General features: G+C 37.7%; 1 protein-coding gene across 1 annotated transcript; it reads right to left on the reverse strand.

Moving 5' to 3' along the window:
• Positions 1-19,389: 19,389 nt before the first annotated feature.
• LOC146722727 (uncharacterized) lies at positions 19,390-20,238 on the reverse strand. Its single transcript, XM_085483968.1, has one exon. The coding sequence runs from the start codon at positions 20,236-20,238 to the stop codon at positions 19,390-19,392; it is 849 nt and encodes a 282-aa protein (XP_085340094.1).
• Positions 20,239-23,156: the final 2,918 nt, after the last annotated feature.

Here is a 23,156-nt window from a genome sequence, read left to right on the forward strand (position 1 = left end):
ACGTCCCTGTATTTTACGATCGTCAGGATCTTCTATCAGAGTCTTCTATCAGGATCTTCTATCGTCGCTAAGAAGCTGTTTATGTTAATCATCGCGTGTTGTTCTGAACTGTCTGTCGTGCGGTGAGGACGTATCCTCCGACAGCTGTTCGGCGGACATATTATATTAGGATTAATGCACGTTATATTATATTGTATCGCTACGGTATATTGGCTTGTTATATTAAAGTTCATTGCTTTGCTACGCGAGTGTATTCATTTCTGGCGTATGAGAGTTTGAGTGCGCGCGACATTTCTGTGGGATAACCCGAAGGGTGGTCGCGGACGTAACATTTTGGGGGCTCGTCCGGGATCGGTCGGACGACGAGCCACGAGCCGTAGTGAAAAGGACAAATATTTTGTGTGTGTGACGAAAAGGATACGATGTCTTTGATGTATTCTTCGAGGATTACTCGTTCGCAAGCTTCGTCACGAGCAATGATCGACGGAGAACAACAGTCGACTCCGCTTCGAGCCACAAACAGTGAGGAAACTTCCGAGCGGGCGGACGCTTTACAGGAGGTGTTGGAGCAGATTAGGGAGTTACGAGAGAAACGTTCACAACAGCAGGCTCAATTTGTGACAATGCTGCAACAGCGGGACGAGGAACTGCGCCGTTTACAAGAAAGACTCGTTACATGGGAAAATAACCAGCTAAGTCCTTCACATAATAGAATTCCGAACAACACCACACATAGAAATAGTGAATTGAACAACGTTATACACAATAATTTTGAGCTCGGATATAAGCTCAAACCTGAGAATTTCGACGGAAGTGTACCCTTGCGCGAATTTATTGCCCAGTTCGATCTCATAGCGCGGGCTAATGGTTGGAATTCGTTTCAAAAGACCTTGGCTCTTGCGGCTTGTTTAAGAGGGAAAGCGCGGACCGTTTTAGATGGAATTTCGGAAATTGAAAATTTAGAGTTCACGGATTTGAAATCAAAATTAAAATTACGTTTCAGTGAAGGGCATTCGGCTCAGTCTTATTATACACAATTTACAAATCGTAGACAAAAGAGTTCGGAAGATTTAGCTTCTCTTGGCGCAGATTTAGAAAGATTGTCGCGATTAGCTTATCCTGAGTGTTCTCACGAAGTTAGAGACAAAATTGCTTGCGCACAATTTATTACTGCGATATCTAATGGTTTCTTAAAAAGAACTCTTCAATTAGAAAGTATTACTTCATTAAAATCTGCCATAGAGAGAGCAATGGCAGTAAAAGTTATTCAAGAGAATAGTTTTCAAAAAAATAAAAATTTTCCAAACCAAAATTTTGAAAAATATAATAAATATAATAAATTCAATAAATTTGGTAAATTTAATAAATTTGAGAATAAAGAAAAAAATGAAGAAACAAAAGAGAAAGATAACGAGAGAAAGAAGTCTTATAATAATAATAAATATTTTCAAAAGAACGGTCCAAAGGCTAAAAAAGAATGTTGGCACTGCGGCGTTGAGGGGCACTTCCGCTCTGAATGTCCGTCATTTACGGAAAACAAGGTTTAGTCGAACTTCGCGGGGCAGGTTCGACTAATTGCGTGATAGCCCCAAATGTTTTACAATGTGCTAGAATAAGTAAAACTAGAAATAATTTTTATTAAAAGGGAAATTTAAACGGAAGAATTTGTCGATTTAAAATAGATACGGGTTCCGATGTTTCTATTCTTAGTGAGATTTCTGAAAGGATCAAAAGAATATTTGGAAATAAACAATTGTTGTCTCAAATATCTCACAGGGGAATTAATTGAAGTTAAATATAAAGTTAACGTTTTGATTGAATTAGGAAAGCATGAAGTAGAGATTCCTATAATTGTTGCTAACATTTCTGATAATTGCATTCTTGGGATAGATTTTCTTGAAAAAATAAATCTAGAAAAAGTTTTTGAATCCCAATTTGGTAATATTAAAGAGAATAATAGAGATGAATTTTCTTGTTCACGAATTATTAAAGGGAGAGTCCCTGATTTTCTTGAGACATTTTTCAAGGAAAATTCTAAAAATTTGAATTCCTCTCAAAAAGATATTTTTGCTAATTTCTTATTAGAACTTCAGGATGTATTTTCTCAGGATTCAATTGCAGGGAACTGTGGAATTTTAAAACATAATATTAAGGTTACGGATTCTAGGCCGATTAAACAAATCCAATTCATTTAAGAGAGGAAGTCAATAAAATCATTGAAGAAATAAAGTCTCAGGGAGTTATTGAAAAATCTAAAAGTCCATGGGTCTCTCCTGTCGTAATGGTAAAAAAAAAGATGATTCATTAAGATTTTGCGTCGATTATAGGAAGTTGAATTCTGTCACGGTAAAAGATTCCTATCCATTGCCTCGAATTGAAGATATTTTAGATCAACTTTCAGGAAATTCTTGGTTCTCTACTCTGGATCTGAAGAGCGGGTATTGGCAGGTAAAGCTGGACTCCAAAGACAAGGAGAAGACGGCTTTCTCTGTGGGAAATGGATTGTGGCAATTTACTGTCATGCCATTTGGACTTTGCAATGCCCCCGCTACTTTTGAACGGTTGATGGAGAAAGTTCTTCAAGATGTTTTATCAAAGATCTGTTTAGTTTATCTTGACGATGTAATTGTTTTCAGTAAAACATTCGAGGGGATGATGGAAAATTTGAGGAAAGTCTTTCTTTGCTTTCGCTCAGCAAATTTGAAATTGAATCCTAAGAAGTGTTCGCTTTTCGGAAGAAAAGTTAAATATCTTGGTCATGTTATCTCTGAACGTGGAATTACGACGGATTCTGAGAAGATTTCTGCCGTCAGAAATTGGCCTGTTCCTCAGAATAGGAAACAACTTCGAAGCTTTCTAGGATTTTATTCCTATTATAGGAAATTTATTAAAGGCTTTTCTTTGATAGCTAAACCGTTATTCGTTCTTATAGAAAATCAAGTAAAATTTGAATGGAATTCGTCTTGTGAAGAGGCATTCAACGAATTAAAAGAGAGATTAGTTTCTTCGCCAATTTTATCTTTTCCAAAGGAACACGGACAATTCATTTTGGATACGGATGCTTTGAATCATGGGATAAAAGCAGTATTATTGCAAATTCAGAATGGTTCAGAAAAAGTCATTGCTTATTTGAGTCGAGTCTTGAATAAAGCAGAAAGGAATTATTGCATTACGCGAAGGGAATTGTTAGCAATTGTGGCATCAATGAAGTCTTTTCATCATTATTTATATGGGAAGAAATTCCAAATTCGAATGGATCATATTTCTTTGAGATGGCTTTTGTCATTCAAAGATTTAGAAGGACAATTAGCTCGATGGCTAGAGAGATTACAACAATACGAGTTCAAAATAATTCATCGAAAAGGACAACTGCATCAGAATGCTGATGGTTTGTCAAGACGCCCTTGTTCAGAACTCGGTTGTGTTTATTGTGCCAAGGTGGAATTGAAGGAAAATTCTGTTGCTAGAATTATTCTTGAAGAAAATAGTTCAGAGAAATGGCGGAATAAACAATTAGAGGATCCTATTATTTCAATGTTCCTTCAAGGGAAAGAGATTAATAGACGTTCTGATTTACAAGAGATTATTAGAGATGTTTCTGCGAAAGTTTATTGGTCCTACTGGGATGCTTTGGCTATTAGAAATGGAATTTTATATAAAAGATGGGAATCCCCTAATCTTAAATCAGAAATTTTCCAGATTATTGTTTCTAGGAACTTTATCAATCAAGTTTTGGAGGAGGCTCATAATTCTGCGTCTGGTGGCCATTTTGGTGTAAATAAGACGTTAGAGAAGATCCGAAAGCGTTTTTATTGGGCTACATGTAAGAATGATGTGGAGGATTGGTGCCGTTCCTGTAAGGTTTGTGTAGCAAGGAGAGGTCCATCAGGAAAAGGGAAGTCACTTCTTCAAGTATTTAATGCTGGATTCCCATTTGAGAGGGTACAAATGGATATACTTGGCCCTCTCCCGACTACCACAGCTGGAAATCGATATTTGTTAGTAATCATTCATTGTTTTACCAAGTGGGTAGAGGCATTTGCTTTAAAAAATTTTAAAGTAAAAACGGTAGCTGATGTTTTCGTGAAACAATTTATTTCTCGACATGGAGTTTCGTTAGAAATGCATACCGATCAAGGTAAAAATTTTGAATCTAAAATTTTTCAGGAGGTAACACGTCTTTTAGGGATTAGGAAAACGAGGACTACTGCTCTACATCCTCAATCAGATGGGCAGGTGGAACGTCATCACCTAACGATTCTTAATTACTTAGCTAAATTTGTTTCAAAAGATCAGAAGGATTGGGATGACTGGATTCATATGTACTTGTTAGGATATCGTTCTTCGAAACATGAAGTTACAGGTGCTTCCCCTGCTGAATTGTATTTTGCACGAGACTTAAAACTACCTTTGGATTTGTTACGAGGAAATCCTCCAGTAGATAAAAAAAATAATTCTTCCGAAGAGTATGTGCACAGATTGAGGGAAAAGTTGGACAATATTCACAGAAGTGCTAGTCAGCGTTTGAATCTTCAATCTCTTTGTTCTAAAATACGATATGATCGTAGAGCTAGGAAAATTAATTTTAATATTGGTCAAGAAGTATGGTTTTATAATCCTCAAGGAGTAAAAAACAAATCTCCTAAATTACAAAGTAATTGGGAAGGGCCTTATAAAATAATCAAAAAGCTTAGCGATGTGGTTTTTGGAATTTTAAGGTCAAACAAACACAAATGTAAGATTGTGCATTCGTACAGATTAGTTCCTTTTTATAGTCGAAACTTGAATTAGAATCGGAACCCACGATAGATTACTTGTACTTTAATTGTAAAATTGTGTATTCTTCAATTTTTCTGCCGTAAGATTTGTTTTTCAGGAAAATCTTATTCGGCAACAAAATGGAAAAGGACCTGATGAAGACAAGAGCGATAAAAGGGACAAAGATTGCCTCACCCCGTGGTTATTTTGATCCGTGGTTTTTCCCGGGGGCTTTGGGCAAATGCCGAAGCAGAGGTTTGAGAAGTCCTTTAAAAGGACGTTGGGTCCACGGAATGTTACCCCTCTCTTGCCTGAAGAATTTTTGGAACTTTGAGGAAAATTCCTGGAATCAGTAAAGTCGATTGGACCCAAGTTGGTGTGCAGTTTGTTGTACCTAGAACAGCAGTTCAGGGAGAACACGGATGCACATCAGGGACTGTAATTCGGCGAGGTTCCTGTATGGAATTATTCTAGATCTGTCCTACTGAATTAATTGTCGGGACGACAATTTTGAAGAGGAGGGCAAGTGTTATGTCCGTGTTACGTCCGTTTAACGATACGTCCGTTTAACGATACGTCCTTTTACGATCGTCAAGATCTTCTATCAGAGTCTTCTATCAGGATCTTCTATCGTCGCTAAGAAGTTGTTTATGTTAATCGTTGCGTGTTGTTCTGAACTGTCTGTCGTGCGGTGAGGACGTATCCTCCGACAGCTGTTCGGCGGACATATTATATTAGGATTAATGCACGTTATATTATATTGTATCGCTACGGTATATTGGCTTGTTATATTAAAGTTCATTGCTTTGCTACGCGAGTGTATTCATTTCTGGCGTGTGAGAGTTTGAGTGCGCGCGACATTTCTGTGGGATAACCCGAAGGGTGGTCGCAGACATAACAATATATATATATATATATATATATATATGGATAAAGCTCTGGTAATTATTTTAGTTTTTCAATTGAATATATAACTATAAATATATATATGGGCCACTATACTATATGGTGAGTCAAAACAAACCTCCCCTCCTCGGCCATTGGCGTCGACCCCCTGCTCTGCCAGGTTTTTTATGGTGTGTCAGACAATGGCCTTTGCTGTGAGGGTCAGTGACCCCTGTTGCAGGTGTCAAAACTCAGTCCGGACACGAGGTTCTGACGTCTGAGGAGGTGTGACTAGACAGAATTTTTTGATCGGAGATTGGTTTATTTTTTATTGGGGCATTAGTCTTCGGCGTCTGATAGGCTCTACCTATACTTGCCGGCACTCTGATTGGGTGATTTTTATTTTGAAAGGGTAGAGGGAGAGTAGGTGGGTTTTAGAAAAAGCCGACAAAATGGCGAGTCGTGGTATACCGAGGCCACGTGGAAGGCGACTATACACCTCGCTCTTCGAACTCTCTTACGCAATAGAGAGGAAGGGCCGCCGAAGTGACAACGATGAAAAAGATTAGCAAAAAATACAGACTTGCACTAATTTTGGGCTGATAGCTTACTAGGCGTTGCACTATCGGCTAATGTTGGTATCATCATCGGTAACAAAGGAAACAAAGAAAACAAGATATACAAAAATTACAAACGCCTCTAACGTCACGATTTCGCTTGCTGTATACGTGATATCAAGTATTATCGACACCTCGGTAACAAATAAGACTTAACAAGAAAAAACAAAAAGAAGCACGTGTACAATTTCGGCTAAACGTCACCCCGACACCAAGGGTAATAAAAATAACTCTAATAGAAAACACGCTTGCTTGGGTTTGCAATCAAAGTTTTTTATTGTTGGAAAAATAAAATAAAATTATTTTTAATATATAGGGACAGGATAGAGAAAAGAATATATTGAACAATTTGAAGTAAAAAAGATCGAATTTCTATTTCGCTATGAGGTAAAGGATAAAGAATGTAGGAAAAATATAAAATATTAAGTAAAAAGTTTCACACAAAATTTATTATTACTAATTCTTTAGATAAATAAATGTTACATAAAAGTTAAAAGCGTTACATAGAAATATGTTATTAAAATTATTGAATTGAATATAATATTAGAATTAGAAATTACGTTTTTATTTTAGCGGAAAAAAAATTTTTTGAAATAAATGTACGATTAATCTGTCGTTGCGTATACAATTTTCGGTAAAAAGAGTAAGAAATTGATTAAGATCATATCCGATAGACATAAAGTAAAGAAATACACAACTATAATGTCCGCAAGTTTATAAAAAAAGTCCTTGTAGTTGACGGGTATTCCATCGATGGTGTTACGTCCAACAATTCACCTGGCGGCAACTTATCTTCTGTTCAAAACGGTCCTCTCTTGCGTATACCTTGGTGGACGTTTAAGAGGCTGCTCTCTATTTTTTATGGGCAACCTGCTAGGCCGGCTATACCCAGGGATGCCGAGAGCTTGAGATTCAGTTGAGAATATCGGACAGAGAAGGAAACTGACGGGTCGAGTTGATAAATAAAGATATTTTACTAAAGTATTGTTAATTATTTATTCATGAAACCTTTATGACAATATAAGGTTTATTGATTCTGACGTGATTCGTGGGGGGCTTGAAGTTGAGATACAATATTATTAAGCTTCTGTTCCGGATCGTTAGTCCGATTAAGGTAAGTAATTATAGATTTTAACAATTATTGTTATTATTAAACGATATTGAACGAGGATTGATAATAATGTGGAAATGGAAAAAAATTCTGAATACGTGTATTAATATCTATATCGAGTAATATTAATACTTGCTGTTTCAAACATCAACAATTAAAATCTTAAACCTTAAAGTAATAATTCTTAATAATTAGTAAGACCACTGTCATTCGGTTTGGTAAAATAATTCGTTTGGTTTATAAAGCAGAGAAAGAGTAAGCAGGAATAGGTAAATAAGTACACGGTTATTCCGTGAATTGTGGTCCTTCCTTAAAAGGCTAATGCATACGTTCACTTTACTAAACGTGCATCTCAGAATCGTAGGAACGAATTTACCTTATGACAGGGTATCGTTTTATTGGTAGTAAATAGGCTGGTGTACACTTGTCAAAATGAATTGAATATTAATATGCAAGATCGCTGTCAGTTGGTGTAGTAAAGTATTCGCAACTTATTAAAAAATGCAAGGTAATAAAAACGTAAAAGAATAGAGAGATAGGTGTTCTTCCGGCTATTCCGGGTTCTCTGGTCCTTGTCTTAATAGGCTAATGCGACGTTCACTTTACCGAACGTGCATCTCAGAGATGATTTGCAAATGTACCTTCTGACAGGATATAATTTCTAATGTGTACTGAGGAATTAGCGTTATTCAATTCGCTAATAGGTAGTAGGATACAGGGTTATACATATATATATATATATATATATATATATATAAGCAGCAATACAATAAAATGCATGGATATATTTATTACAATAGGTTGAATAAGTATGCGATATTGGTTAAATAGTATTAAATAATACTAGATAAAATATTGTATATGTATTGTATATGTATATATATATATAAGCAGCAATACAATAAAATGCATGGATATATTTATTACAATAGGTTGAATAAGTATGCGATATTGATTAAATAGTATTAAATAGTACTAGATAAAATATTGTATATGTCGACGATTGTAACGCAGATGTGTGCAAATGCAATTCGTAAATCGAAATAATATTAGAAATGCAGAGTAATATATGGCTTATGTCTATATTCAAAATTCAGAATTCGGAATGTTATGTAGGATTCAGTTAATATTAAATGATTAAATATAATGAGTGTCCGTCACGCTCTACTATTTAGGAATATGTAAACTGGCTTAAATACTCACAATGTCTAATGTGCCTTGCTATGGTACACTTCGCTACTGTGTTCTTCCCTCTGAGTCTGAAGATCTGAGGAGCCTCGGTACCTCGGTCCAAAATGGCGGTTGTGTCTCGTTGTCTTCGGGACCCCGTAGTAGTTGCTGGTTAATTGCTGTTGAAGGTGCTGAACTAAAGGGAATACTGGCGGAACACTCTTCGACGGATCACTGCCGCTCCGTGGTGGGTGCCGGGTTTATATACCATAAAATGTGGCTTGCTCCTCCCATCGGGTGATGCGACTCAGCCAATAGCAAGCGAGATATGCCGGTGAAGTCCCGGAGATAATCTGTATCTGGTAAAGATTGCGTCGGTTAAGTCCCGGAGAGATCGTTTCTTAGTAGCGATAACGATGTTCCTTTATGACTCATCGGTAACGGTTTTCAACCGTTTTTTATTCTTAGTAGCGATAGCTACTAGACACTCATTATATGTTTCTTTGATGACTCATCGGTAACGGTTTTGCAACGGACTTTCCTTATCGTATTTTCAGTAGCGATAGCGGTGTTCCTTTATGACTCATCGCTATGCGCTCCGACTTTCATTGTTGCGTTCTCGGTAGTGATGATTCTTAACGGTTTGCAGGTTGCAACGTGTTTCAGCGTTGCATCATGTATTTTAGCATGACTCATTGTATTGCATCATGCTTGTGGAATGTAACGGTTTGCAACCATCTTTTCTATTCTTAGTAGCGATATTTTTTAACGGTCCTTTGTAACGGTTTGCAACCGTCGTTTTAGAACCTTCTAGAATCTTCCAGAAGTTTCCATGAGAGTAATTTTTTAGGCGTCACTTCACTGACCAACACACAACACTGACAAAATCTACAATACTGATTACCGACATTAAGGACAGAATAACTAACTTACCTGCCTAAGATGAATATGGAAATCGACATTACCGACCAATAATAAAACAGAAGCATCAATTTACAATACTGCAAAATCTACAATACTGATTACCGACATTAAGGACAGAATAACTAACTTACCTGCCTAAGATGAATATGGAAATCGACATTACCGACCAATGATAAAACAGATATTGTAAAGCCGTGTTCACATAATAAGCCGGGTTTTATATATTTTTAGTCGCTAAACTAACTAAATATTATATCTCGTTTCGAGTCCTATTGATTTTATATCTTTATCTTTAATATGTAAACTCAAATGTATTTTATACATTTGAGATCTTTTAAACTTAATTTTACTATTTTTATAATTGTAAAACAACTATAAAATATTAATATTATTATCAATATATATTTATTAGATATTGTTTATCAACTTACTTTGAATGACTTCATATTTCAACATTAAAATAAATTAAAAGTTATTTGGTTGATAATCTGTAAATTTAACGTTAGATAAAAACAAAAATTGTATAATTAAAATAAAATGATTTTATCTTTCTTGATTTACATTCTTATTCTTTAACTGAATGTAAATTGACGAACCATTTTGTGATTCTAGAAATAATAATCAAGTACTTTTACTTATTAATCACGAATTCAAAGTAAATAATAAACTAATCTGATTTGCGTCAATTTACATTCCTATTTATTAGTTGAATGTAATTCAACCAACTACTTTAGTTTTTCTCGTGATTCTAAAAATGATGATCAAATATTTTTACTCAAAAGTAAATAATAAATTAATCTAATTTACATCAATTTACATTCCTATTTATTAGCTGAATGTAAATTGATGCTTCTGATTTATCATTGGTCGGTAATGTCGATTTCCATTTTCATCTTAGGCAGGTAAGTTAGTTATTCTGTCCTTAATGTCGGTAATCAGTATTGTAGATTTTGTCAGTGTTGTGTGTTGGTCAGTGAAGTGACGCCTAAAAAATACTCCTACATATTTGTGGCTGTATGGAGTGTATAAGACACTCAAGGGTTAGAGCGTATGACGGATATAAGGAGTTATACGACATGCAATGTGCGCTTAGGGGCTCGCAAGTATAAATAGTGTAAGATATACAGGGGCTTAGTCGCATACAGTATGTAAGGTGTTTTAGGGGTTAGAACATACATTCGTTGTCTTACTTAAGCGCGCTTACTCTAACTTTTATTTATGTTTCCTAACAAATGATCAAGAGCAGAGCACCCTTGTTGATTATGCTTTTTATGATATTAATATTATTATTTAAAAGTAGGTTGCTACTCTCATTGTCATTTGTGAGAAGACATGTTTTAACCTATGAGTAATTATATGTGTGATTAAATATCCGTTATTACCGGTCTTTCATGCAGGCTCAAGATTCTCATGACTAATAGGTTAAAGAATAAAGTTTTTGAAAAAGAGTAAGATCCTGGTTCCAAAGGAGATAGTTCGTAACTATCAAAGTAGATGCTTCTTCCATGTTCGTCGAGGAAGAAGGCGACCCAATGTTCACCAGGTCTATTATAATCGTCTGTATTAGCGACGATAGCCGTCGACCTCGTCCACATCCTCGGAACTCTGTCGGCGGAATAAACTCTCACATGCTTGACATCGATATGACGCAATGCCCGTAGAATTTCGCAAGAGTTCATTTTTTTGACGCAAAGATGAACGCGCGGATCCTGGTATTATTTGAATAACTTCAGTTTTTACTTCTCCCGCTGTAACGTTTCTGCACGACGATTTGCGTTCCGTAAATCTTTCTTCTTCTTCTTCTTCTTTCTTAATTGACTGCTCGACGCTTGACAAATCTTTTGTTTCTATTATACTATTTGCTTGAGTTTTTATATTATAAATTAGAACAGGGTTATCATTTACGCTGCTAACAAAGTAATTTTTACCGTAGCAGGTTTTCTCGCTTTTGTGACCGCTGTCGTCGTTATTGTTGTCATTGCTCAATTGAAAATTTTCGAAAGAACTACAACTAGTGGGTTGGCTAACACTGAGAATATCACTGCTGACACTATTATTTTGCTCCAGTAGCCAGCGCTTTAATTTGTAAGCGTTATGTAATGCGCAATGAAAAATTTTTCGAAATCCGTGATGCGTGCAATATTGTCCGCACTCTCCCTCCGCCGTTAGATTTTTGAATGCTGGAGAGATATCTTCTAAATTATATAACTCTCTGGAAAGTAGAATCCGTAAGTAATATGCTTTTTCGCTGCCTCTAACGTATATGTGCCTCTAGTATCTTATAATTTCTCGTAAACGCAACGTAAAATATTTTGAATTAGCTTCGCCGTCGAACCATTCGATACCGTGGTAATTTTGCGTAAGCCATGTGTTTTGCCGCCTTAATTTTTCGAGTAATTTTTCAAACGGATACGGAGCCATCATAATCCAATGGTCGACGATCGCTGCGTCAACCGCGACTTCCTTTGGTAGAAACTTCTCGTCCGCAACGCGGAAGCCTTCTATGTCGATGACTATATCCATGTTGTGATAAAAAATTTCTACGCTTTTTTAGGCGAGGTTTAAGCTTTTCACAAACCGTCAACGTGCGTGTCTCGAAGAAAACTGACTATTTCTTTTCGTAACATCGTAAGATTTTCTTCTCGTAAAACTTGTCGACGAATGGAAGTTGAAGAGAAGGGAGGGGTAAGAAAAATACAGAAAAGTTTTAATCGGGTACGCTGTGACGTGAAAGTTGTAAATGCGGCAATAAAAATTTTAACCGGAAAAATCGACGATGACTTGACGCGACGAGTCGATTTCAATTACATTATCAAATTCGGCGTAAACAATACAGTTAATTGTTTCGGTAAGTGGCTTTTCGAATCGTACTTCTAATCGTAAACTGCCATGTCTCACGAGATTCCAATGCCCGGCGCAATTGGCAGACAAATCGAGTGTGAGATCAAAAGCGAAAAGCGTGTATCCCTTGGAATAATCGTCTCTACTTATAGAATTTCCCTCATTCAAGAAATGGATACTCGTTCTCGCGAAAAGTGTTTGATAAGCATCGACGTAAAGCGGTTCTTCCGACGAGAAAATCGGTTGTAATAACCTACTGGGAATTTGCATACTGTCGACGTACAGAGAGAAGAAATTTATACCGTAATTTTTAAAATTAAACGGATTTAATTTTCTATCTCCATTAAATGCTTTATTATTAACAAATCCTACTATTATTTGTTTCGATAATTGGCCTAGTATTACATTATCTAATGATTCACCCGCAACGCTACTGTGAATTGTGAATGTTTTAACCTCGACTCTCGTAAGCGGATACTTGGCCGTAACTTTACTCAGCATTCTAGCATGCGCCAGTAACACTCCAGGGCTTATTTTCGCTCTTCTCACTAGTAAGCTAGCATTGAAAATATGTATTTTCGACGCACCGTTACTTTCCATGAGGCAAAACGAATCTTTCAAGCGGACGAGTCTCAGACGTACTTCCACACCGTTAATTAAGAATTTGTCTTGATTGAAGACGTCGCAATAGAGATGTCCTATAAGATCTATCGCTCGCCCACCTCGAATGTAATGAGCGCGTCTCGCGAGAGCGGTATTGTTTTTCGACTCTAGCGAATCGTCCATATGACCTGGTGTATCCGCGTCCCATAGACATGACGTTAGATGGGAAGTTTTTGCGGGTAAAGAATAATTTAACAATTCCTCGATGTACGCGCGGTACGCGTAAGCGTTGTTTGGAGGTGACACGAGCTTTTGATTGAAATACACGTCGACCTGATTGAAGATGGAATGAAGTAGATGATTTACGGGGCCTGCGACGCTCTCCGTGCCAGCGTTGCCGCTCGTTCCTGGAGCTCGAGCCGTTGAATTGTCGCCTGATTTCACGCGCACGCGAAGACTCAGCAGAGTATGCGTGAGATCTAGATATTCTTCTCCGTGTCCCGGGACGACGAATTCTATCGGTGAATCGTCCGAGAGAGGTCACGGATTTGTAATAAATCCATTGCGAATTCTCGATACTGGTTTTCGTAGGCGGTAAAGAAAAGAGATCGAGCTCACTTTTTAAGCACTCGCTTGAATGTGTATGAAAAAAAAGACATACTTATTCTCCGGCGGTTATTTTTGTTGTCGTCGTCTTCGTCGTGGTTAAATGTGAGCGAATTAAAATATCGTTATTTAAGAAAATATGTCGGATAGGGTACGTTTCTTGCCAATTTTACGTCGTTTCGCCGATGTTCTTGAGTCTTTTTACACCCGCACGGGTTTTCCTCGTCCTTTTATTCTTCGTAGATTTTGTACTCTTCTTCTTCTTTCTCGTTTTGATTTTCGATGAATTTCTCTTACTCGAGCGACGACGTTTAACGATGCGCTTGTCGCGCCCGGCAAAAAAATGCGCATTTTCGCATCAGCTTTATATCCCGAGCCTTTCATGAGACTAGTTATTTTTTCTTTAGCTTGTCTTTTGAGTTTGTTACGCGATTCTTCAAAACGATGTCTAGTCGCTACCTTAAGCGGCATATTATTTTCTACATCCTCTATTATATTAACACCCACGCGTAAAGCTTCTTTCCCGACAACCCGCGCGGCAACGCCTAGATAAGGCAGCACGCGTCTAAATAATCCTCCGAGAAAACTTCCGATACCGTGCCCGCGTTTATGGGGCGATCCGACAAAAACTCTCGGAATTCCACCATCGCGAGCTCCTCCCTTCTGTAATTCGTCGTAATATGCCGAATAATAATCCATCGACAGAGAACGAACAATTTTTTTTCTTTTCTTTTTCCTTTCTCGTTTTCTCTGTCATAGACACCGAATGTTTTTACAATATCTATTAGATACGTCTAAAGTGCAATGTCACCGTCAGCGTCCCGAATTCGAATGGTATACTTTGTCCCAGATGATCTCTTATATCTATTTCTATCGTACGGAAACACGGTTGACGCAGCGTGATGTATTGAGCGAGCGAGAATTGTTTTATCCAAGTTGATGCGAACGCGTAATCATTTTGCGAGTCGAGCGCAACTATTGGAAGAAGAGGAGACTGTACGTCGCCAGTGATATAAGGTTCGCAAATGTCACAATAAACAAAGAGTTTGTCGAGAATACCGCGCAATAATCTACCCGGTTCGTCAGCTATTAACATTTGTGTAAAAATGAGTTCGTAAAATAGCAGAGAATGCATTTCTTCATCGTAGATCCACAACGGTAAAATGTTGGGTATGACGGCGCTACTTTCGATTTTAACGAGCTTTTCGTCGTCGTCATTATATTGAATCTTTATACCGATTTTGTGATAAAACCACGCAGGCAATGAGATAGGTACAGCGGGCTCGCTATCGAGTTGAACAAGATCGTTACACTTAATGTGTATATCGAAACCGAGTATGCGACGCAATTTGTCAGAAAAACTTATATAATGTAATATATTACAACCATTTTCTTTACAGTTAAGTTTCATAAAAACTTTACCACCCACGAAATCGTCGTAATGAAAAACGATATGCGAATCGACAGATTTAACTGCGAAATTTACACCAGCAACAATATTTTGCATACTCGAGTACTTGAGGACCCACGGGTACTTGAGATCTCATAGTCGTAACTGATTTATTGTTTTCGTTGATATCGATAAATCTGATTATTCCTTCATTATCGCGTATATGTAAAAAAATACACGGGAAATGAATCTCCGTGAGCGCTACTTCCCAACGCCCGTGCAATTCTATACGTTGGAGTAATTCGGTGGTGAAACACGTGATTGTATTTTCCGGGAAGTAACGCATGCTACTGTTGCTCGGGAGAATCATATAAAATTCGTCCTTCCTCATTTTTTTAATTCAAAGATCTTAAACTCGAAGCAAGTATCAAAGAGTCGAATTTTGAGGGATATCCTTACCAACTAACTAGCAATTGTTTATTGTTGCAACCCCTGCTTTTTATTATTCGCTCGACGATAAATTCTTCCCCTTGCAAATCTTTATTGATCGGAATTAATTCTTGTTCGTAAAATATGCCGTCTATTTTCTCACCCGCTAAATCGCTTAATTCGTATACGCGAGGTTTTCTCCATTCGAGAACGCGGTGAATTCGAAATATTTCCTCGTTCCACTTTGCCTCGTATCCTTTCTCAAAGACTACTTTTGCCCTACTGACACGCACGAGATCTCCCTGATTGTATTTAGCCTTTTGTTTATCGCTGTGCTTCTTTTTTTTCTTCTCGATGTTGTCGTTGTCGTCGTCATCGTTGACTTTCCATCGCCGATTCATATTTTCACGCGCGATACGGGCATTTTCCCGCGTGACGGCAGCGGGTTGCATTTTAATAGAGATATGTCGGGTATGATTGTAAGCGTGAACGATATTCTATAAAACATCGATGTAACGTCGCGTATTTTTATGAGTAAAATAACGCCACATCCGTTCCTTGAGTGTCCTATTAAAACGCTCAACTACAGCTGCTTTAACATCAGGATTACGCGCCACGCGAAAACGAATGTATTTTTTTTTTAAACTTTTGTACAGGTTGAACTATAAATTCTTTACCTTTATCCGTCTGCAGTTAGACGGGTCGACGCTCTTTGTTTCCCAAAAGTATACATTGGAAGGCTTTTGTCACGCAGGTAGATGTTTTGTCGCGTAATGGTTCTACCCAAACAAACCCACTAAAAACATCGATAATAACCAGTAAGTAAGAATATCCGTCATTATAACTCTTGAGATTACGATTAAATCTGCTTCCCATAAATTGTCGATATTTGACACGTTTTAATGTAAACGTGGAAATTTTCGACGCACCGGACGATGTAGCGTATATGCATCTTGGGATTTAAACCATTCGACGACATCGTTACGCGAAAAGTTCGGTTTAGCAGTTCGAGATAAATTCTCCGTTGCGGAATAACCAGCGTAATGCGAGGGAACGTAACATAATTTTTCGAATTCCATTATTATAATTTATGCCAATGAAATAAACCCTTCTTTTTCTCAGGCAATGAATTCCCGTTACTTAATGTTTTATTATTGTCACTGTTGTCAGTGACGGATAAATACACTGATTGTGAGTCTCCTTCGGTCTCGTCTAACTTTCGTCTGAATGATCTTGAATGCGCGAGCGGAATTTTCGAAGTGGAGCTTCCGCGCAGTAGTGACTTTTTAATACGCGGAGATCTACGCGAGTGCATAGTCATCAAATCACGATTTCCTATAAGGCCGGATGTCATTCAGCAATTGAGCAAACTGAATTCTTCCGACTGCTTTCACCGTTTTTCTCTCGCGTATCGCGTCGTTTATAAGATCGCCAATTTTCGACCCTTCTACAACGACACCGTCTATAGTCACGAGTCCGTGTTTATCCCAGCTAATCTTCGATGGCGGAATTTTTAGCAAATATTTCAATAGCGCGTTTGCTTTAGAACGATACGTTCGCGGTACGCTGCTGAATATTTCTTTGATCTTTTCCGCGGATTGTGCACGTTTCTTCCCGGAACTACTTTCGCTAACAGCTCCGCTACTGCCGATCGAAGTATTATCATGAGTTTGTATTTTCATAAAATCGTCATCTGTGCGCGACTCGATATCTTTATCCTGATCGTCATCATCGTCGTCGACATTAGTAACGTCATTGGAGTTATTGCGCGTATTGTCGCGCAAGCGCTTTTTTGCTTCTCGGACAAAATGAAGATAGCGCTGAAGTACTTCTTTATACAATTTCCATCTTTCGCCTTCATCGCGAAGAGTCGCGAGGTTAAGAATACGCCACATTTCCGCGTCAAGTCGCGATAAGAGGGTTCCAGGAGTTCGTATGCTGAAATTATTATTATTATCATTTTCCTCATTTGTTATCGTTGTATATCTTTTCTTTGGCAAATTATTCAATAATGTTTCCGTTATTTTCGGCTGTATTTGACGTTGTTGCATTTGCCGCATTCTTTCGAGATTTTCCGTAGAAATCAGTACTATTTTTTTCGCTCTCTCCATTTTTCCGTATGACAAACGAACGTGTTAAATATTTTTATAACTTTTTTCTAACCCAGAGAGAAATCAATATTTATAGCGCTATATATTTTTTATTTGCCGATAATTCTGGCTAATATAGCGCTTAACAATGGAGCAATAAGGTAGAGTAAAAAACCTCCGCGTTGTACCAACAAATTTCTTTTAGTTTTCCAATTGCCGCGTTTTACTGCGATGCGTCGAAGGATAAATTTATGCTTGGCTAAACGTGACTTTTCATGATTCTCGAGCGGTACGTTTCCCTCGAGCGTATTATAAACACACTATTAAATACACTTTATCAGATTATTTTTGGCAGTACGTAAAAACGACGTCCTTCGATTTTTTTCATATAACAAAGAGTTTTCAAAAGGCAGACGTTTCTTTCGCCGATAGACCGCCTGGCGAACTTTATTGCGGACGAATTTTTTCGACGACGTCGACGTCTCTCTTTGTTGTCCTTTTCTTTGCGTGTTACCATTTCAATAAAATTGCGCAATTGACAAGTTTCACGTGTAAATGCAGCTTTTTTATACGTCCTCCGTTACTGCTCTATTTATCGATCTACAAGGAATGTAGACGTAATGTGTCGTATTGTTGGGAAAAATACACGTGCAAAATCGATATTCATCTGGAGTCGATTGTTTCAGATCGAGCAATAAATACCCGTTAGGTCGTGAGGTAGCATCGTAGTATGCTTCTTCCAGAAATTTCGGATCGTCGGGGTATACTTGACGTGCGAGATGGCGAATTTGAGCGCGGATTTTTGAAAACTACTATATACAATAATTAGCGTTGAGAGATATATCCCGTTGCCCGCGGCCTTGATGGAAAAGATTTTGCGAGATGAGTATAACGCTGAGATTCTTATGGTGGTTTCCTTTAGTAAATAAATCTACGATAGTGTCGCACGATGACGATTCTCTCATAAGGTCGTCGATTATAACTAATTTTGAAGATAGCGGATCGCTTGAATAATTTTCCGGACGCGGTAACCCCTCGCGAAATTCGATTATATTTTTCTTCGATTTTAACAGAGTATTACCGTATCCGTTCCTATATATATCATTTGTAACTTCTTCTTTATTTTTACTCGTGTCGCATTGAAGACATTGATACGCATCTTGCCATTCAGCGTAATAAAATAAAATTCTCTCGAATCGAACATCGGACATGTCGGATAAATGCCGAAGAAAAGTTTTCACGAAAATCGTTTTTCCGCATCCCGTAGGTCCGCAGACAATCGACGTCCACGGATGTTTCCAACGCGCGTCCATTTCGCAAAATGATTAATTTAGGTTATATTTGCGAGTTCATAAATGAAAAAATTGTTACGTGAAATTTAGTAATTATTACGCACGCGTGTGGGTGCGTGTGTGAGAGTGTAAATGCATGAGCGAATGCGTGTGTGTGTGTGTGTGTGTGTATGTGTGAGTGTAAATATGTTTAAAAATGTACGGAAGTGTCGCGTGTTTTTTTAAAAATATTAAAGAAAAGGTTTGGCGGGGGGAGGATATAAGCTTATCTTTACGCTCCGGGGCCTCATCCGCAGCGGCCGCGTGCTCGCGCCAGCGTTTTCTTACACGCATACGAGCGAATACCGTGGCAAATTTTAGCCGATACGTTGCTGCGGGGTAACGCGAGTAAGCGTTTCCGCAGAGGTGAGCTCGCACCAGCGTTTTTCCGAGCACCGCTGCTGATGAGTTTATGTACGCGGTGCTTTTCCCTATGCTATTCACTTGTGACGGAAATAATAAGCTCGTTTTTTAACGCTCGAAGATCAAACTACAGTGCGATGTTTTACTCTCGTAGTAAAACTCGAGGAAACAATATTATAGGGGAGGAAGAGAAGGAGGAGAATAAAAGAAAATGATTCAGATTTAAGATAGAAACAGTTTCATTTATTAACGATATTTTTTTAATAAAAAATTAAGATTTGCGTTTTAGCAAAATAATACGGAAAATTTCATTAAATCGAAGCGTAAGTAATTCTACAAATACAATGTTAAAGTAAACATCTAAAAATGTTAAGTTATTTATTTGCGTTTGTACATTACGTTCAATTTCCTGATAATTGCCTCTGATAGTAAGTTTTATAATTTCACGATCGATGTAAGACGAGGGAAGTTTTAATTTTATTTCCTTAATTAAATATCTCGCAGTTGTATCAACAGTATTGACTATGGAAACTAGCTGCGTCAAATGTGCATCCACGCATTTTCTAATATGTTTCAAGCCGAGAAAAGTAGTTTTCTGCATCACTACTGCAACTGCGTAAGTCTTTTGTTTCTTCGACGGCGATTGAGATTCTTCTTCTTCTTCTTCTTCTTCCGCTTTATCTTTCGTTGCACGATCCTTGTTTTCCTTGTATGCCACCAGCACAGCCCTCGCTCCGTAAGCAGTAGTGAAGATGATCGAAATATTCTCGATAATAATAAGATCTGGTTTAATCTTTAGATTCTCATTCAAGTATAGATTCATATGTTCCATATTGATTTGAAACTGATGCCACGTGTTGACGTCAAAACAAATTCCTTCGGCGTAATTGCCCGTTAATTTAACAATCGGCGTGAAGCCGCCATCGTTCTTCGACTGCAATCCAACATGTATCTTCTTAGTGTGAGAAGAATTAAGTCCGTACATCGTCGATAACAATAAATAACGTTGTTCGTGGCTTCTGGCGTTATCGATGTCGATGCCGTCGTTGTTAGCTATCTTGCGAATATTGCGATTGCGATCGAATTTCGCAAAGCCGGGTACTTCCTTACGCGTAACCATTGTTTTCACTTGTAAAACTTCACTAATAGTCAGGACAACCCGGTAAAATGGCAAAACTGCGAGGAATTCTTTCTTCGTACCTTGAACTTGTATTTCTGCACACTCAAACTCGAATAAATGCGGAAGAATGGCTTGTCGACTCGCTTATATTGCCGTTCTCCCTCTCTTCCGCAAAAATTAAAAAAATAAAAGTGGGGAAGACGTATTTTACGTGAAAAATCATGATTTTTCATGTTCAGTCCTGTACGCGTTAAATAAAAAATTTCTAGAAATATTTAGAAATTTCTAGAAACGAGGTCATGTAACGCGAGAAGAGGACAAAAGAAAAATCTGTGTATGTAAGTGAATAAACGAAAAATCAATTTTTCATGTCAAATTAAATTCTTATATTTAAACAAACATGTATTAAACAAAAAGAAAACGCTCGGGAGATTTGATTTGAAAATATTTTTTATCTTTTTAAAATATAGCAAGGGATTTACGAGTTCGAGAACGCTTGAATAGGATAAAAATTGGAGTATCAATAAACTTTGTCAAAAAAACAGGTCTGAGATTTAATATTATACATGCACCGAAATATGACGGGATAAAAAATCAATCCTTTTGATTTTTTTGTAGTTTATTGTATCTCGTAAAATAAAAAATAAATTATATTTTACGATTTTCCAAACTGCACTGAGAAAATAGTTGTAAAACTTAATAACACCATCTGAAATATTTGCCAGAAAGGAAATTGACGCTCGCCAATTGTTCAGGAATAAGCATAATTTTAAAGTATATGTCGTCCAATTCGCTGTTTATGTTATTGTTTGACATTTCAGTTATTATTCGCGCCAATGCGGGACAACACGTCAAACGCACATGTTATTCACGTGTTACTCGCCTGTCTTTCCTTTGCGCGACGCGAATCGCCTGCGCGAATCCCCCAAAATTCTTGCTTCGCGCTTTTGCTACGTGTCTCGAACATTATTGGGCTTCCAGCCACGAGACGATACAAATCGATACACACAGTTTTTTGAAATATCGTCCGCCTCACTTCTAACGCATTCATTATAATTTTGTGACTCGGATAATAAAGATGCTATTTAAACGAGTACGCGAGTGATTATTGAGAAAATTACCGCCTTGATGTGCGAACCTTATATACAAGATTTTTACCAACGAAATCAAAACACCAATGAAATAACTAAAAATTATTCTGTCACGTCTATTTGTGAAGAAAAAAGCACATTCCGAATGGCACCTCCTATTTTTTATTACATATTCTTGTAGCTGACCTCGAGAACTTTTCAAAACACTATAATCAAATGTTTTCCCATTGCGTACTTTTTGAGTTAAAAAGCTCGAAAGTTACTACATTTTGATAAAAATACAAAATTATATATATATATATATATATATATTTCTTAAAATATTCATTTTCCGATAGTTTTATTTTACATGCTCCGACCAATCAGGGCAAAGTCTAAGCATGATCCAGTTAATCAAGACGATCCAAACACGATCCAGCCAGTCAAAGCAAAATACGAACACGATCCATCCAGTAAAGGTAAGATACAAACACGATCCAGCCAGCCAAGGCAAGATCTGGACACGATCCATCCAATAAAGGCAAGATACAAACACAATCCAGCTAGTCAAGGCAAGATACAAACACGGATCCAGCCAGTCAAGGTAAGATACAAACACGATCCAGCCAGTCAAGGCAAGATACGAACACGATCCAGCCAGTCAAGGCAAGATACAAACACGGATCCAGCCAGTCAAGGCAAGATACAAACACGGATCCAGCCAGTCAAGACAAAATACGAACATGATCCAGCCAGTCAAAGCAAGATCGTTGATGGTTCTGTCAACTAAAGTAAGATCAAGAAGAATCCTGCCATCGAAGGCAAAATCAAGAATGATCCAGTCAAAAAAAATTTATTGAATCAATTGTTCAAAGTTGTCTCCATTGGCTTGGATACATAATGCCAACCTATCTTGGAAATGTCTTACTGTCTTGAGTAACATATCGCGCGTTATCCTTCTGCAAGCTTTTCGTATCCTTTCTATCATATTTTCTATCGTTGTAGGCGTTTGCTCGTACACAACATTTTTCAGATATCCTCATAAGAAAAAGTCGGGTGACGTCAGATCAGCAGATTGTAATAATCTTACAGGGACATAGAGGCATACGATAATAATGCACAAATGGTTACTATACTGACTAAAGGAAAAATTTGTATACAATTAATTCGAGTGAACCAGAAGATTACGTAGGTTTATCATTTGATTCGCCGAATTTATCGCACGGCCCTGCGGGATTATCCTTTTGTCCGGTGCGCAATTTGACTCACGAGGATATTTGGGAACTCGTGACCGCGGTAGCACAGAGCGCGGCAGGACTTGATATCGCGGAGCAATTTAACATACGCATTTTCAACATCGCTGTTTTTTCAGGTCGCGGCCGCGTTGCATTGACGTAAGAAAATATCGCGAAACGCTCAATAGTCGAAATAAATAATTTCGACAACTTGTGTTTTCCGCGCTCCCTCGTAGTAACGCAAACTTATTGCAAACGCGGTAATATACGTACGGGGGAATTGTACGAGAAATGGAATAAAGTAAGACACCCGCAATCGAAATTACAACGCGAATGGGCGTTGGAATTAACTAGAAAGCCGGAGTAATAATTCTCGAAGAGGGTTGCGGGATTCATGAAATTGAGCGTTTTCAGCGATATCTCGCCGCGGTCAATGTCGCTTCATATCGTTGTATATAATTTTACTACTTTTGGTCACGGCGCGAAACCGTACTATAACGGTACAGCGATACTCGCTTTTCTCGGGCGTGAATTCTCTCATCGACTAAATATTATGTATTATAAGAATTCACGCCATTTCAACTCTATATTAAATTTAAAAGCCGCTGCGGGT

This window comes from Nylanderia fulva, unplaced genomic scaffold, assembly GCF_048542155.1.
Source record: "Nylanderia fulva isolate GAGA-0341 unplaced genomic scaffold, ASM4854215v1 Scaffold280, whole genome shotgun sequence".
Classification (NCBI taxonomy): domain Eukaryota; kingdom Metazoa; phylum Arthropoda; class Insecta; order Hymenoptera; family Formicidae; genus Nylanderia; species Nylanderia fulva.